At 35.6% G+C, this 16,896-nt stretch overlaps 1 protein-coding gene across 1 annotated transcript in view; it reads right to left on the reverse strand.

Moving 5' to 3' along the window:
* Positions 1-14,798, reverse strand: part of SLC6A14 (solute carrier family 6 member 14) — a 31,895-nt gene extending 17,097 nt beyond the window's left edge. Inside the window, exons 1-7 of the mRNA XM_016202692.2 lie at positions 14,751-14,798; positions 13,136-13,301; positions 9,833-9,964; positions 8,089-8,250; positions 7,140-7,278; positions 5,844-5,976; positions 3,883-4,023 (exon numbers count right to left, since the gene is read on the reverse strand). Coding sequence (XP_016058178.2) covers positions 3,883-4,023; positions 5,844-5,976; positions 7,140-7,278; positions 8,089-8,250; positions 9,833-9,964; positions 13,136-13,301; positions 14,751-14,798 — 921 coding nt within the window. The remainder of the gene's footprint in view (positions 1-3,882; positions 4,024-5,843; positions 5,977-7,139; positions 7,279-8,088; positions 8,251-9,832; positions 9,965-13,135; positions 13,302-14,750) is intronic.
* Positions 14,799-16,896: the final 2,098 nt, after the last annotated feature.

A 16,896-nucleotide genomic window follows, 5' to 3' on the forward strand; every position in this document is an offset into this window, starting at 1 on the left:
GGGAAGAATTAACAAACAACGTTAAAAGATGTGAGGCTAAGATAAACAAAGAAATGAACAGATGGTCTGTGAACACATCAAAATATGTTCATTTCCAATTGAGGGTTCTTGTGGTTGATTATGGAGTTAAATTTATTTGGGCACAGGAAAGATAACCAAAGGACAGAGATTGACACCTTAATTTTCAAAAAGATAAAGCATGGATTTCCATGAATAAAAACTAATAAATTTGACATGCTTACCAGAAAATTTCTATAGCAAATCATTAAAATCCAAATTGTAAGTACAGGCATACCTCAGAGATATTACAGGTTCTGTTCAAGACTATCACATAAAACAAATAACACAATAATGTAAATATTGCAATAAAGAGAGTCAAATGAATTCTTTGGTTTCCCAGTTCATATAAATACTATGTTTGTACTATACTATAGTCTATTAAGTGTGCAATGGCATTATATCTAAAAAACAGTGTACACACCTTAATTTAAAATACTTCACTGCTAAAAAGCATCCAAGGCTGAGGAAATAAATGTGCAAAATCCAGAAACAGGAACAGTTCTGTTATGCGTGAGTAAGGGAAAGGAGGTCTCTCTGGCAAAATGAGCAAGAGGCCGTTGGGGAGGTAGGCAGGCCCTAGTTATGCAGAACTTTGTAGACCATCACAAGGACTCTGGATTTTATTCTCAGAGCCATGGGAAACCACTGAAGAGTTACTTATAATAATAATAGGAATATGAAAACTCTTTGTATGATCTGCTTGATGTTTCTGAAACCTTTAAAACTGTTCTAAAAAAGAAAGCCTACAATTAAAAATATGAAACGGAAAAAAAAAACATTAAAAGATACTTTATTGCTAAATATGCTAACCATCTTTTGAGACTTCAACAACTTGTAATCTTTCTGCTGGTAGAGGGTCTTCCCTCAGTGTTGATGGCTGCTGACTGATCAGGGTGGTGATTGCTGAAGGTGAGAGTGGCTATGGAAATTCCTTAAAATAAGAAAACAATGCAGCTTGCAGCATGGATTGACTCTTCTTTTTATGAACAATTTCTCTGTAGCATGTGATGCTGTTTGATGACATTTTACCCACAGTAGAACTTCCTTCAAAATTGGAGGCAATCCTCTCAAACCCTGCTGCTGCTGCTTTATCAACTGGGTGTATGTAATATTCTAAGTCCTCTGTTATTACTTCAACAATCTTAACAGCATCTTCACCAGGAGTAGATTTCACTTCAAGAAACTATTTTCTTTGCTCATCCATAAAAAAACAATTCCTCATCTGTTAGTTTTATCATGATATTGCAGCAATTCAGTCACATCTTCAGGCTTAACTTCTAATTCTAGTTCTCTTGATATTTCCACCACGTCTGCAGTTACTTCCACTGAAGTCTTGAATCCCTCAAAGTCATCTATGAGGGTTGGTATCAACTTCTGTTAATGTTGATATTTTTACCTCTTCTCATGAATAACAAACGTTCTTAATGGCATCTAGAATGGTGAATCCTTTCCAGGTTTTCAATTGACTTTGCTCAGATCCATCAGAGCTATCACTACCTACCTATGGCAGCTATAGCTCTACAAAATGTATTTCTTAAATAATAAGACTTGAAAGTCAAAATTACTCCTTGCTCTTTCAGCTACAGAATGGATGTTGTTTTAGCAGGCATGTAAACAACATTAATCTCATTGTACACCTCCAGCAGAGCTCTTGGGTTACCAAGAGTATTTTTAATAAGCAGTAATATTTTGAAAGGAATCTTTTTCTGAATAGTAGGTCTCAACAGTTGAAATATTCAGTAAACCATGTTGTAAACAGACTTGCTGTCCTCCAGGCTTTGTCGTTCCATGTATGGAGCACAGGCAGAGTAGATTTAGCATGATATTCAAGAGCCCTAAGATTTTTGGAATGGTAAATGAGCATTGTCTTCAACTTAAAGTCATCAGATTGTCCTTTGAAGCTTTGAAGCCAGGCATTGCCTTCTCCTCTCCAGCTATGAAAGTCCTAGATGACATCTTTTCCCAATATAAGGCTGTTTCTTCTACATTAAAAACTGTTTAATGTAGCCACCTATATTATTTTAGCTAAATCATCTGGATAAGTTGCTGCAGCTTCTACATCAGCACTTGCTGCTTTGCCACTTTGCACTTTTATATTATGGGGACAGCTTCTTTTCTTAAACCTCATGAACCAATCTCTGCGGGCTTCAAACTTTTCTTCTGCAGCTTCCTCACCTCTCTCAGCCTTCATAGAACTGAAGAGAGTTAGGGCCTTGCTGTGGATTAGGCTTTGGTTTAAGGGAATGTGGTGGATGGTTTGATCTTCTATTCAGACCCTTAAAACGTTTTCCATATCAGCAATAAAACTGTTTTGCTTTCTTATAATTCATGTCTCCACTGAAGTAGAACTTCTAATTTCCTTCAAGAACTTTTCCTTTTTTTAATTTATCTTTATTATTGAAAGTATTACATATGTCCCCTTTTGTTTCCCCCATTCACAACTTGGCTGTTTGGTGCAAGGGGCCTAGTTTTTGGCCTATCTTGGCTTTCAACATGCCTTTCACACTAAGCTTAATCACTTCTAGCTTTTGATTTAAAGTGATAGACATGCAACTCTTCCTTTCACTTTATACTTAGCAACCATCGTGGGGTAATTGATCAACCTGATTTCAATACTGTTATGTCTCAGAGAATAGGGAGGCCCAAGAAGAGGGAGAGAGTCAGGGGAACAGCTGGTGGGTGGAGCAGTCAAAACACACACAACATTTATCAATTTAGTTCACTATCCTATACGGGTGCAATTTGTAGTACTCTGAAATATTTGCAATAGTAACATCAAAAATTACTGATCATAGATAACCATAACAAATATATTAATAATTTAAAAGTTTGAAATATTGCAAGAATTACCAAACTGTGACAAGATATGAAGAGAGCAAATGCTGTTGGAAAAGTGGTGCCAATAGACTTGTTCAACACATAGTTGCCACAAACTTTCAATTTGTAAAAAACACATTATCTGGGAAGTGCAATAAAGTGAAGTGCAATAAAACGAGGTATGCCTGTATTTAGAAAATAGCAATTGCTGGAAATAAGCACGAGCTTCACAAAGAATATCATCACAAACTAAAATATCCATTTTGGATAGCACTACTAGATTTGACTACTAAAAAGTGAAAGCATTCTTAGGCTGTTATCAATACAAGCATAGTATATAGACTACACTTACATTTAATGTTCCTTACAGTGAAAATTGTAAAAGATTTTATGTACCAATGATACAGTCATTATCTGGAGATGAGCTAAAGTTCAAATAGGATTGGTTACCCAATTCATATTCATGGTGCATGTTTCTGGTACCAGTAACAATTTCATTTATGAAATGCATCATTCATTTCAAATTTGTGTTTTAATTTCATAATTCATTGGGCAAAATTTGACCTTACTTTTGGGATGTTAACTTTTGAAGACAATTAAAATATATATCAGTCTATTAAACTTTCAAATGTAGTCTTTAAATCTCCTATGAGTTTATCCGATAAGTTACATGGTCCTAGTCATCAATTTGTAGGTATTCATGCATGAAATAGTCTTTGTCAGATTAATAAGCCCCAAATCTTTGTGGTCAAATAGAACCAGTTATATGAATAAAAGGACTTTTAGAATCCTATTGCTAAAAATGATTATCTCACTTCCTATAAGAGAGCATTAATGTAATGTAAGTAGCTAAGTCAGACATCCTAGTGGACAGAAACACTAATAAATTGTGTATTCTTTTGCAAGCTACTACATTATAACACTCTTATATGCAACCAAAGATTTTTGGCATTTGCTTTTAAGGTTTACCTTCTCAGATAATTTGAAATTCAAATTAACTCTTACCTCAGCTTCCTTAAGTTTTGTAAAATTTGACTGTGCTCCAATATAGTATGAAATGCCTTTTGACGCACCCTCTAGAGTAGCACCTCGTATTAACAGGATGAGTAGGACAACATATGGGAAAAGAGCTGTAAAATATACCACCTATCAAGAAAAATAATCGAAGGTTAATGTCATTTTTTTTAAAAAAACATGGTATATAATTGTATGGAAATAAAGTCATTAGCCAGTTGATATTAGCAAAATAAAGTATCAAAAATTTCATAAGGTTATTAATAAGTCTGGTGACACCAATAGCAAAGTTGGCATAATTTCCTTTTCCTGTTCTCACCACTCTCAAATGATCCATTTTGCAAACACTCTGATGTATGAACCAGTATTTCCAAGGTTTGTGTTGTAAATACACAATATATCAACAGTGATAATTTGGAATCCAGATGAGGTGCTTTTCAAAACATATCCTTATAAATGTCTGAAGGGGCTGAATATCACCTCTTGGTAAATTACTGCATTGGAGTGGGAAGGAAAATTATTTTAAACCCTGCAGTGTTTAGTATATACTCAGTCCCCAAGGAGAAGGAAAATAATCTCCTAGTAGATGTCTAAATCTCATGAAAGCTGATTAAAGTGAATCCTAGACACTTCTCATTAATATCCTTAAAGCTACCATTAAGACAGTTTGACAGCAGACAAACACACTGCTTGTGTCCTAGATAACACACAATTTCAGACGAGCAGGTTGCCTTTGATGCTGACTTTTCATTAATTTGGATGATTTCTTTAATCCATAGATGTCCCATGTTTGATAATATGCCCAAGGAGACAATTAAAACAAGTCATCCAGAGACCAATAAAAATTAATGCATTGGTCCAGCCGGGCGTGGCTCAGCGGTTGAGCATCAACCTAGGATCCAGGCGATCGGGGTTCGATTCCCAGTCAGGGCACATGCCCGGGTTGCGGGCTCGATCAATGACTCTCTCATCATTGATGTTTCTCTCTCTCTCTCTTCTTCTCCTTTCCTCTCTCTGAAATCAATAAAAATATTTTTTTAAAAAAAATTAATGCATTTGGTAAATGGCCTTTAATGGATTATTTCAACATTAACATCGAAAGGAACCGACGGTTTCAAAAATGTGCAATTGAAAAATTATTTTTGGAAAGTTTCTACTGACTTTGTAATACAATATTTCTGTGATCTAACAGCATGTCTTATCACAACTTAACATTAACTGAATGTGCTAGATATTGTGCCAGGAATACAAAGATAGTATCCACAGTTATTCCTGACTCCATTTTTAAGGAAATTTTACTCTAGTAGTTACAAACACATAAACATTCACTTTTCTGGGTGCTATACAATTGCTCACAGAGAAAATTTTATTTTTTTCTCTGAAATTGCTATGATGCTTTCTGAAAGTTTAAAAAAATAAAACAATGAAGGGGCAAATATAATGTTTTTTAGAAGAGGATTCTTTGCTGAAAGAGAGTTCTGAGGTAATTTTAGCAAACTTTAAGATAATGATTACATAGTTTGGTGTGGTGTTTTTTTTTATCTCCTCCAACTAGAGGAATCTTGACATAATTGCACTATAGAACAAGGATCTAGATTTTTTAAACTACAAATTACAATATATAAGATGCTTATATATTCAAGATATTTATATAGTAGGACAGAAAATTTAATATACTTGCAAGCGTTAGAATACTGTATCAGCTAGAAGAAGGGTCCAAGTTCTGAGTAACTGCACAACTCTAGTACTAATTTGTGCTTGTTTTGTTTTATTTTTAACAATAGCAGTGATCTTATGTATTTTTTAAGAGCTAGGCTGCCTATTTAGAAAGCTTTTCACACATTTGAATGTTCCCATTATAGAAAAAAACATGCATTTCATAATGCTTGTCATTGAACTACAATGATATTGGAAAACTGCTCTATCACCATCTAATGTGTTTTCCAAATTACCTTGCCAGAAGACTTGATTCCTTTAAATAGTGCTGCACCAACTATGAGCCAAGCCAGGAGAAGACAAAGTGCTAAATACCACACAATTTGTCCGGTCTCATCCAGTCCACTTGAGCGTTGGAGTGCCACTTTGCTGAAAACACATAAGCCCTTTTATGAACACAAAATCACTTTTCTTAATATATTGGCTTTTGTCATATATTTTATCCAGGGGGAAACCTCAGGAGTATTTTATCTTATTAATACATCAATGTTGTGTGAGCCTTTTATTGATATTATTGTATGGAGCGGCAAAAATAGTTCAATGAAAAGCCAGGCTCTGACTTTAGGCTCAAGTGCAGCCAATAGAAAGTTCCAAACCCCAGAATAAAAGAACTACTGATTCCTTTAGCTATGATTTTCCCCTAATATTCCAAAGCTACTTCATGTAAAAAAAAAAAAAAATTAACCTTACATTAGATTACTTCATTTTACTTGTTACAATATTTTTCTCAAGTTAAAATAACAAAGATATCATTTAAAATTGCATTAAATGTTTTTTTATTCATTATACTGGTATTTATCAGCAAACCTAAATGGTCTCACTATTTATAACATTTTCAAAGGCTTTCTATAAAATTCTATAATTTCCACTAGGAACTTGCATGGATCTAGGATTTTAATTCTTAGTTTGATGTTTGGGAACGTTTTAAGGTCCAAATTTTAAAAGGGTCACAAATGAGATCAATATGTAGATGAGGAAGAACTCATCACAGCAATAGTCAAAGAAGTTAGGTCAGGGTAAAGGGTAGGTATACAGTAAAGAAAATAAAAAGAGAACCTTTCAAAATAATAAAAGTAAATATAATTCAAAATATCTCTTTCTACCATATGGTGACAATTATAAGCAAAATGGATAATAAAGAATTGCAGCCTTAAAAAGCAATTTTACCCCCAAATTACTCATCACCTAATTGTTTATCACTAGAACTTGCTAATTATAGTTTAAAATTTGAATATTTTTTCTTCAAAGCAATGCCCTAACTTACAGTTAATAGTGCTAAATTAATCATTATTGAGTGTTGTGCCCACTTACATAACTAATTTATAAATGATAATTTGTTGACTATGAGCTAAATTTGCAAGTTAGTACTACTCACAGGACAGGTAAACATGAGTCAAACAGAGTAGAATTTGTTCTGCTTCCCTTATTTTTCTACTTATGAGTTAAGAAAAGAGCTGATTAATATTTTATTGTTATTTATAAAAACTTTTTAGTAACATCTGTTTAAGAAGTAGATCATCTAGGGTACTTACTTCCAATACTGTTCACTGGGAAGCTGCCCTGGCTGATAAATTTCAGTTCCATTGATGCAGGTGAGATTGTTGAAGTCTATCCAGCTTTTATTTGCATAAATGATCTCCCCTATTTGCATACTTGCATTGCAGTGAGTTACTAAAAATTATAAAAAAGAATACATACACAAACACATACTTAGTTTTAGAAGAGTACTTTCCTGAAAAAAGATTTAATGGTAAAATAGTTAAAGTGCTGTCTAAATTGTTACTTGGTGAAGGCGGGGTAAAAATCGTACAAATGGAATAAGGCATGCACATTCAGCATAGTAAATCTTTTCTACTACTAAGCTGGGAGTGAGTATGAAAATATCTGCCCTTTTAAACTATGATTATAGTTATAGTCATACAGCTATAAAGTAACAATAATTTCAGTTGGGATTTAGTGCTCTAAGGGACTCTTAGTATGTAGACTTATTTAACCTATATAGAAAGCGAGACCTTTAAATTCCTGAGAAGTATTCAGTCTTTACCACTTTATCCTCTGATATACAGAGGCAATCCCAGTGGTAACAGTCTACAATATTAATGCTACATTATTCCAAAGATTAGCAACATATGACATGGGCAATACTGGCTATCCTGAAACACAATACGACTCTCTCGTGGATGGTGCTTTTCTCTCTTTATCGTTTTCCATTGTCTTTTCCCTCTCCTGCCCATCGCTTAGGCCTGCAAGAAGTACTCCTACTAGCCATTTAGCCTTACTGGCTGTCCTCAGGAATTAACACTGCATTAATCAATTTTCAGGTTACACATGCTTTATTCTGTTTTCATCAGTAACCTATGGCTCACTTAAAACTGCTCCTAAGTTGGTTAGAAAATGATTTAACCCTTTAAGCTTATTAGAAAATATAAAAGAATGAAGCAGAGTTAACAATACTTTTTAAAATAAATGAATGAATTTTACCTATAGGAGATCTGCTACAGTTCTGATCTGCCCAATAAGAACAATTTTTCCATGGTAGTTCACTTCGAAAAGAAGCAAACATGTAGTAAAGACTATAGGCAATTATGACATTGTAATAGATGGTCACAAAAATGGATATCAGGACCATTGTAATTCCCACACCTGAAAAAGAAAACAATTAAAATAAAAAACCAACAAGTGAATCTTCTTTTGCTAATTCATAAAAATGCTGCTTCTCAATTTCCATAAAATCTATTTTAAAAAGAGAAGGCTGCTTCAAAAACTTTTTCTCTTTTGGGTTGGGTAAGGAGGCAGTACTACTGTCTGAGTAGTTTTCTTCTCAAATTTAAAATTATTTTAATGATTGGCTTTCTGAGACAATTTTTTAGTTGATTGGAAAAAGTTCTAAGATCAAGGGCAGAAGACCATATTAATCCATTAATTTCAAGGAAGGAAAAACCCATGTCCATTACTCTTTCTTATGAAGTCTGTAAATTTTTGTCAGAGTGGGTAATATTCTTTTAAAAAGTGGAGAGATGGGGGAAGAAAACCATTCAAAACTCAAATCCTATTGATTCACTGACCAATACTTACATCTTCATCTATAAACCAACATTTTGACAAGTAAAAGATAAAGCCTTTCAATTAATGTCCTGAAAGGATAATGTACGCCATTTCTACAGCACATGTGAAGATAATTCAATAACTCAGTAACAATCTGAATTTAAACTTCCAAGGTTTTTTAACTCAGTAGTTTCAAAATGCAGTTCAGTGCACTAAATATAACTCCTGTGCTTAAGACCAGCTTTTGAGGTAGCTTCCTTAATATTCCAGCACAATATACTGTTTACATCACTATAAATTTATTTCTGATGTTGCATTGAGGCTTTTACAAATAGTTTTCAGCAGCTAGCACATATCAAAATGAGATCTAACTTCAGATAGAAAGGCTGTTTGATGTTTAATAACAATCAAAGCATTTTTTAACTTTTTAAAAATTTATCTTTATTGTTGAAAATATTATAGATGTCCTCTGCCCCTCCCCCCCATTGATCCCCTCCACTTGGCATCCTCCCTGCCCCCAGGCCTTCACCACACTATTGTCTGTGTCCATAGGTTATGCATAAATGCATATAAAGTCTTTGGTTAATCTCTCCCTACCCGCTCCCCACCCTCACCTTCCCTCTGAGATTCCTCAGCCTGTTCCATGCTTCTATGTCTCTGGATCTATTTTGTTCATCAGTTTATTTTGTTCAGTAGATCCCACATACGAGTGAGATCATGTGACGCTTATCTTTAAAAACTTTACCAGTGTCTTATTCCATTAAGAGCATCCAAGAAAAAAAAAAAAAAAGTGACCTGTTTTTCAACTTTTCTGAATAAGGCACTATAAAAAATATGCAAAGCAAGAAGGCAAAGACCACCTGAACTAGAAAAATGACAGAGCCATGAAGTGACTGCACAGCAGAACCATGTACCAAGAGAACTGAAAATAGGAAAAGAATGACACCCTTACAATCCTCTCTAATATCCTTCCTTACCCCTATCTGTAGCCTATGACAAACAGAAATAAAAATTAACATTTGAGTTTTAAATTCTACAGTGGCAAATATGCAGGGGGCAAAATGTATGCTTCTTTGCTTTTAACATGACCAAATTTTAAACAGTTTTAGTCCACATGGTGAGGACAGCTATATGCATGAATAGACCAATAAGTACAATGGGAAAACATTTTAATACCAACCTTGAAACAATGGAAGAATCCTCCAAACTGAAACTGGACCTAAGCTAGCAAATTGTCCCAGTGAACACTCTAAGAAGAACAACGGTAAACCAGCCAATGCTAGCATAATCGCATAAGGTATCAAGAAGGCACCTAGAAAATGGCAAAAAAGAACCAAAGCACTATTATATCCCAAAATCTTGATGGCACTTGACAGCCAGCACATGACATTTTGAAACCATTCTGATACATTGGAGTCAGAGAGTACTGGGTTTAGGCCCCAAATTTACTACTTTCTGGGAGAAAGTCCTTGATTCTCTAACCCTTGGATTCCTCATCTATGAAATGGGAATGCCAGTACAGTAAGTCCTCACTTAACATCCTCGATAGGCCTTAGGACTTTAAGTGAAATGGAATATAATAAAACCAATTTTACCAATTTTAGTAAAACTAATTGATACAAAAAAGAGGTAAGTTCCTATGGCATCTCATCAATATATAACAAAAAGTAGTTGAACAAAATGATATTAATGAAGGACTGGCTGTATTATGTAATGAGTTTGTTGTGGTTATTAAAAACAATAGCCCATAAAAAGCAATCCAGAGGAGTCAAATGATCATATGTTTTGGAGCCAAATAGAACTAGGTTTATATCCTGGTTCCACCATTCACTAGTTATGTGGCCTTTGGCAATTTACCTAACCTCTGAACCCTGTGTTCTTCATAAATGGGAAGAACTATGTGTAACGACTCATTAGTGTGTGGTAAGGGTTTAATTACAGAGCCTATGAGAAAACACTTGGCAAAATGGCAGGCACATAGCATATGTTCCAAGTTAGTTTTCCTCCTTTCTCCTTTAAAAATAAATGGTCTATTTTTAAGACATAGGGTGCAAATGTTGAATGTAGTTCAAAGTGGAAGTCATTGTAGTTAAGGTCATTAGTCTACAAATAGTTATAAAGGTCTTCATTCAATTTAATAAGAAATTTATTGTTTTTGTTAGAAGAGCCTGAACTTTTGTGATGTATTCAGAGTTAACTTTCAACTTCATAAGGACTAATTATCTTACATTTAGATAACCCAGGCCCCTTTTTAATTTTTTTAAAAAGCCTTTTATTATTTTACTTTTTTCTGCCTACTTTTGTGGCATAATAGTGCTCATTAGAACTTTTATCACACTGTGGGTAGAAGCAGGGACATAATACTAAACTTATTGATCAAGTATTTTAGAAGTCTGAACAAAGTTTAATAAGGAAATGTGAGAATCAGTGGATAAGAATGGGCTTTGGCATTATGTATATTTCATTTACCATGTTACATTTTTTCTTATATATTTTTCATATTATGATACTGTAACATCATACCTGGGAATTATACTTTTTCCAACCCTCAAAATATATTCTACTAAAAATGAGACAATAAACTACTTGCTATGTACAAGTCACTAGTCACTAGAATATAGGGACAAATATGTTTTTACAGATGTTGCAATATACATACCATCATTATTATGACTAATAGAAGGTTAAGTCTTGCCAATGATAAATATGAAGAAAGCATAGTAGAAAATATCCCTGTTTAAATACAACAGTAATCAAAGGCTTACTAGCCCAGTGTAAATAAGTTTTTAGGGAAATGAAAAGGATTATTTTCCCCAGTGGTATATATGACTTTTCACCCATTATATTTTTTCCTTATCAATAACAAACATATTGGTAAATTGTTAATACAATACAGTGGTCACACATTGATAACACTGCTAGCCTAGGCCCTAAGGTAGTATAATACTTCTTTCATAAACTGTTAAAAAGAATCTACAGATAAAAATGATTCCAGATTTTAGTATATTTTTTATTTCAACTGACCATATTTTTAAAATCAGCTCCATTAACATTTGACAAATTTGAATTTTATGGTCATCTTCTACCCTTGATCAAAAATAGAAAGAAGCAATTGAGATCATCTATTACCCAAATGATATGATCTTTAAAAACTGAGAGCCCATATAATATATTAATTCTTAGAGGACATGGTGAAAGAGATAATGGCATACAATAAATAATACTATTTTGTTTTGGCTATGTTTAAAAATTCTCTATTAAACCTAGTTTAATATAGTTCCTGGAAATTGATGGCAACTATTGGGTCTATGTAGAATGTCAAGTGACAGGGACATTCTTATTCTAAACCTGAATACAAGAGGCTAGAAAGGAGTTTGAATGTTTCTCTTCACTACACTAGACCTTAGAACATAAACACAAAAATTGTGATTTCTGATTCATTTTCCAGCTCAAACTTACACCAAACCCATGATTAAATGACATAGGCTCTAGATAGGAGAATTTTTTGCCACACCAACACTTAAAGTTTTTAATAAACAGAGCTCCTTTCTTAAGTCTCTGAAGGTCATTGTGAACATTTTAATGAAACCAATTAACAAGGAATATAAGATTGAAATATCATCACACAAAATCCTATTGTACCAAGAAAAATAATTACAGTGACACAGTTTCACTAGTACCCAATTATGAAATATAAGGGCATGTCACCTCTATACTTTTAAAAGAACCTGTAATTACAAGTAAATAAAATATGGTGTAAGTGAAAAGTTGTTTCGACATTACTAGAGAATTATGCAATTCATTTTGTATCCCTTTGTGTGTCATCTCAGAGTTATTTTTTTTCTTTTTGTCCTAATTGAGCCTTCCTTAATGATTTCTGGAGTATAAAAAGTATTATTTTGCAGAAATTAAACTCCTAGTCTTGAACTAAATTCTATTGCATTTTAGAAGGATCTTCTACATAATCAGTTCAATTAGGGATACATGTAACTGAATATTGCAGCTTAAAATACTAAACCTTTAATTATTTTTTATTCAACTGCTTCCACACTTAAATTTCCAAAATGCAATACCTTACTCTATTTACACAAACATTTCACTTGAACTTCCTATTAGAACTAGAATTCGCTGTCTTTTGCTTAGATTCAACTATAAATTAAGCAAAACACTGAAGTCTGAACAGATTATCATAGGAATGTATAAATTAAGAAGAGTAAGTCATAATTGAAGATTAGACAGGATCTCAAATCAAAAACTGAGAAGTTGTAAATATACAACTTTTACTTTATCTAAGGATTTTGTGGAGCCACCTTCCTAACAAGCTAGCAAAGTGTAGCCTAATAATAAATGCAGTATGCTTGTTTACCATTCTCCCACTAACCCAAAACATCATATATCTTTCCTCAGTACTTAAAATATCCTTAGAGGCCTTACAGCACCCCACTTAAAGCTGGAGGGGAAAGAAGTGAGGGAGTGGAAATACCTCCGCCATTGTTGTAGGTCAAATATGGGAATCTCCACACATTCCCCAATCCAACTGCATATCCAACCATAGATAGAAGATAATCTGATTTTTTGGACCAGTTGCCACGTTCCTGATTCTCATCATTTGCACCAACATGGAAATTCTCAGATGAAGCAGTAACTTTCTGGAGAAGGGAAAATATCAACAGCTTGTCTTTCTGCCATTAAAAATCCCACAGAAACATAATTTCACAAATCCACGGAGTGACAATGAGAGAGAGAGAGAGAGAGAACCTGAAGACCATAGAACTGGAGCCCAGGGGAACGCTATCCAAGGTTGGGGAGATTTCTGCTAATGGCTGCTTTTACTTTACAATATTTACCCCTTGAAATGAAAAAACTCTGTAGGCAGATATTTTTACTACTTCAGGTGAGATCATCCAAATTACTGTGGAATGGTTACATGTGCCACCCAGCATGCGGGACAAAAAAAGGTGGACAGATAAATTTTCAAATACAAAAGTCTTAAAGATGAATTAGGTAAAATCAACACTTGAGATTGTAGAAGATTTTTGAAAAGGATCAACTATAGCTTCCATTTAAAAAAAGAAGAAAAGAGAAAAGAAAAGAAAAAAGAAAAGAAAGAAAAGAAAAAAGAAGAAACGAAAAGAAAAGAAAAGAAAAGAAAAGAAAAGAAAAGAAAAGAAAAGAAAAGAAAAGAAAAGAAAAGAAAAGAAAAGAAAAGAAAAGAAAAGAAGAAAAGGAAAAGAAAAGAAAAGAAAAGAAAAGAAAAGAAAAGAAAAGAAAAGAAAAGAAAAGAAAAGAAAAGAAAAGAAAAGAAAAGAAAAGAAGGAAGGAAAGAAGGGGAAAGAAAAGAATGAAGAAAAGAAAGAAAGAGAGAAGAATGAAAGAAAGAAGGAAGGAAGGAAGGAAGGAAGGAAGGAAGGAAGGAAGGAAGGAAGGAAGGAAGGAAGGAAGGGAGGGAGGGAGGGAGGGAGGGAGGGAGGGAGGGAGGGAGGGAGGGAGGGAGGGAGGGAGGGAGGGAGGGAGGGAGGGAGGGAGGGAAGAAGGAAGGAAGGGGAAGAAAAGGAAATAAATTAATTCATAGACTTCTTTTCTCATAGGCTGATGGTTTTGGATGTTTGGCTTTAAGGGAAGTTTAACTTAACCCCTTATCTTGGAGAATAAAATCAGTGCTTTTATGAAAGCCGCAGAATAATAACCAGAGACAATTTCTCCTGTCCTACCAGGTGGAGCAGCTCTCTCTCCACTTGAGAGGAGAGGGGTTGTCTCCCAACCTGTTAGCTGCTCTGGGCTATGGAGGGCTCCTCAGGTTAGATAAGAACAGTGTATTTTCTCATTTTTCTCCAGCATATGGACACAGTCTAGAAAGAAACAAAACGGGTTTCTGGGCGCACTCAAGGCAGAGGATGAGGTGCCCCTGTCTGCTAGCTACCAGAGTAAGAGCTGTTCTATTTTTCCTCTACTATATGAGGACATTTCAGGCATACTGGAAGGCAGTTGAACAGAAATGTGGAGGACTAATAGACACAGAAAGCAAAAACTGAGACTTGCGTCCCCTTAAATTTTTCCTTCCCAGACCCTCCACAGCTCTGCAGCTCCCAGTCCCCTACCTCTTTCCCTCTGCACTTGAAGAAGCTGGGGCACTTCAACTTGTCCATTTTTCATTCACTCCCTCTGCTCGAGCTCCTCCTTGTCTTGCAGTCAGGCTGAGCTGGACTGGTGGCAGGTGCACACTCCCCCGTTGTTACCTGTCAGAGTGAACCACCTTGTCCAGGGGTGGGACCATTTATGAAGGGAAGCTCTCTCCTCCCCCTCCGGCGCAACCTGTCATGTCAATTACTGAAAGGGACCAAAGTGAGGCTCTGGTTTTTCCCCAGGTAAACTGGCATGTAGCAATCCCCTGCCCAGCCCCAGGAAAAGGGCTGGGCTGTGAGAGAACAGAGCAACCTGAGCCAGGAGGACTGACAGACTTTGACTCAGAGCCCAGCAGGTGCCTTAGCAATCTCACCTGCTTACCCAGGTTCCCTACTTCCTCCTAGTCTCCTTGCTTACTCTGGTCTCTGTCCTGGGGCCAAGTGCTGATCTTCACTGGTGCTGGAGGGGGGGGAGGGCACAGTCTGTGGGGCCCATTCTGTTCCCCAAGATTTTCATAAACAGACCATACCACCCTGGGATTTCCCAAAGTTTTGCCCTCACTAGAAAGCACTTGATCCCCTGAGGCAAGTGCTGCTCCCAGAGGAAGAGTTCCTGAATTGGGCAGCTTGAAAAGCAGCCAATTTAGTTACGATTACTCAGCTGGCTCTGCCTGAAAAGAGCAAATTTGAGCCCATGTCTCGGGCACCTTTCTCAGCCTTCAGTACAGCATTGCCCTTTACAGGGATTGCTTTGTGTAGTATTTCAAAGAAGACAAACAAAATCAAATTATTGAGCAGGTTTATAGGAAATTCTAACCCTAACAAAGGACTCCACATTTCAAAACACATGAGGCCTAGAAAATAAACTGCGAGGAAGCACTGTAACTTGTTTGGGGAGGAAAAAATGATTATAATGCAGTTTACCAATGTAGCACCTTTTAATCAGAAAACAAAAAATTTAAATGACATCTGCCCAGGTAAAAGATGGTGGCACTTCTCTGAAACAATACAAAACAGGGCACACAGAGACACCGGCAGAGAGCCAAATTCCTATCCTATGTGCAGCTCCTTTGTTCTCCACTGACTGAGGTGAATTTTCCATTTGCAATAGAAATATGCCCTGGGAATCTGGGCAGGTAAGGCAGAGGAACGTCTACAAGGGAAGTGGGAAGGTAGTAAGGAGAAAGTATCAAGAAGTTTCATCTAACTTTGCCTTGAACATAGCACAAGCTGGTGTGTGTGTGCGTGCGCGTGTGCACGTGCATGCCTATTAGTATGAAATACTACTGGCATGACTTAAGAGCTAGGAATTATTAGCCTATCTTAGATATAGAAAAGAGGAGAAGAGAGACTTATAGACCTCTTTATAAAAGGATGAGCTGAAAATAAAATCTAATAGCATTTACCAAACTATCAAAGTCCTATATCAAAGTTCTGTTTGCATGGGGCACTGCACACAGGTGGTAACCATGGGAATAGAAAGAGAATAGGAATCCTGTGGATAGATAGATTATGGATAGCAAAGCAAGGGTTGTTGGCATGCAAAGGAAACCACCAGCAATTTTCCCTGCTTCTTAGGCAATAGAGAAATTTCTAGCAACTTTGAGAGTTTAGTGTATTAAAGTCATGACATTTAAGATAGAAGTTATTTTAGAGAATGTATTGTGGTTTACTTGTTTTAGGGGATATTATTCCCATTGCCATGCATGGCTTTTCATGACATGGCTCTTGTCTACCTGTTTAGTGTCATCTTGTGTCATTCTTTACCTCAAACTCTTAAGTTTGTGTGTCCTTTCCCATGTGTACATATACATGTTGTTTCATACGTCTGTGCCATTGCTCATGCTATTTCTTCTGGAAATTCCTGCCCTCCTCATTTGGCTAACAACTCATCCTTTAAGACTCTGCTTAGGTGTCACCTCCTCCAGGTCTTTCCACAATGCTTGCACCTCTGTTACCACAGACTGGGTTTAGATGTTTCTCCTCTGTAATCCTAGGGTACCCTATACACATTTTACATTGTGTGAAACTATTTGCTTACAGTCCTCTGAACTTCAAGTTCTTTGAGGGCTGCGCAACTGTTCTTTATCATTCCTGTATTCCCAACACCTAGCATAAAACC

Source organism: Miniopterus natalensis, chromosome X (genome assembly GCF_054644295.1).
Source record: "Miniopterus natalensis isolate mMinNat1 chromosome X, mMinNat1.hap1, whole genome shotgun sequence".
Classification (NCBI taxonomy): domain Eukaryota; kingdom Metazoa; phylum Chordata; class Mammalia; order Chiroptera; family Miniopteridae; genus Miniopterus; species Miniopterus natalensis.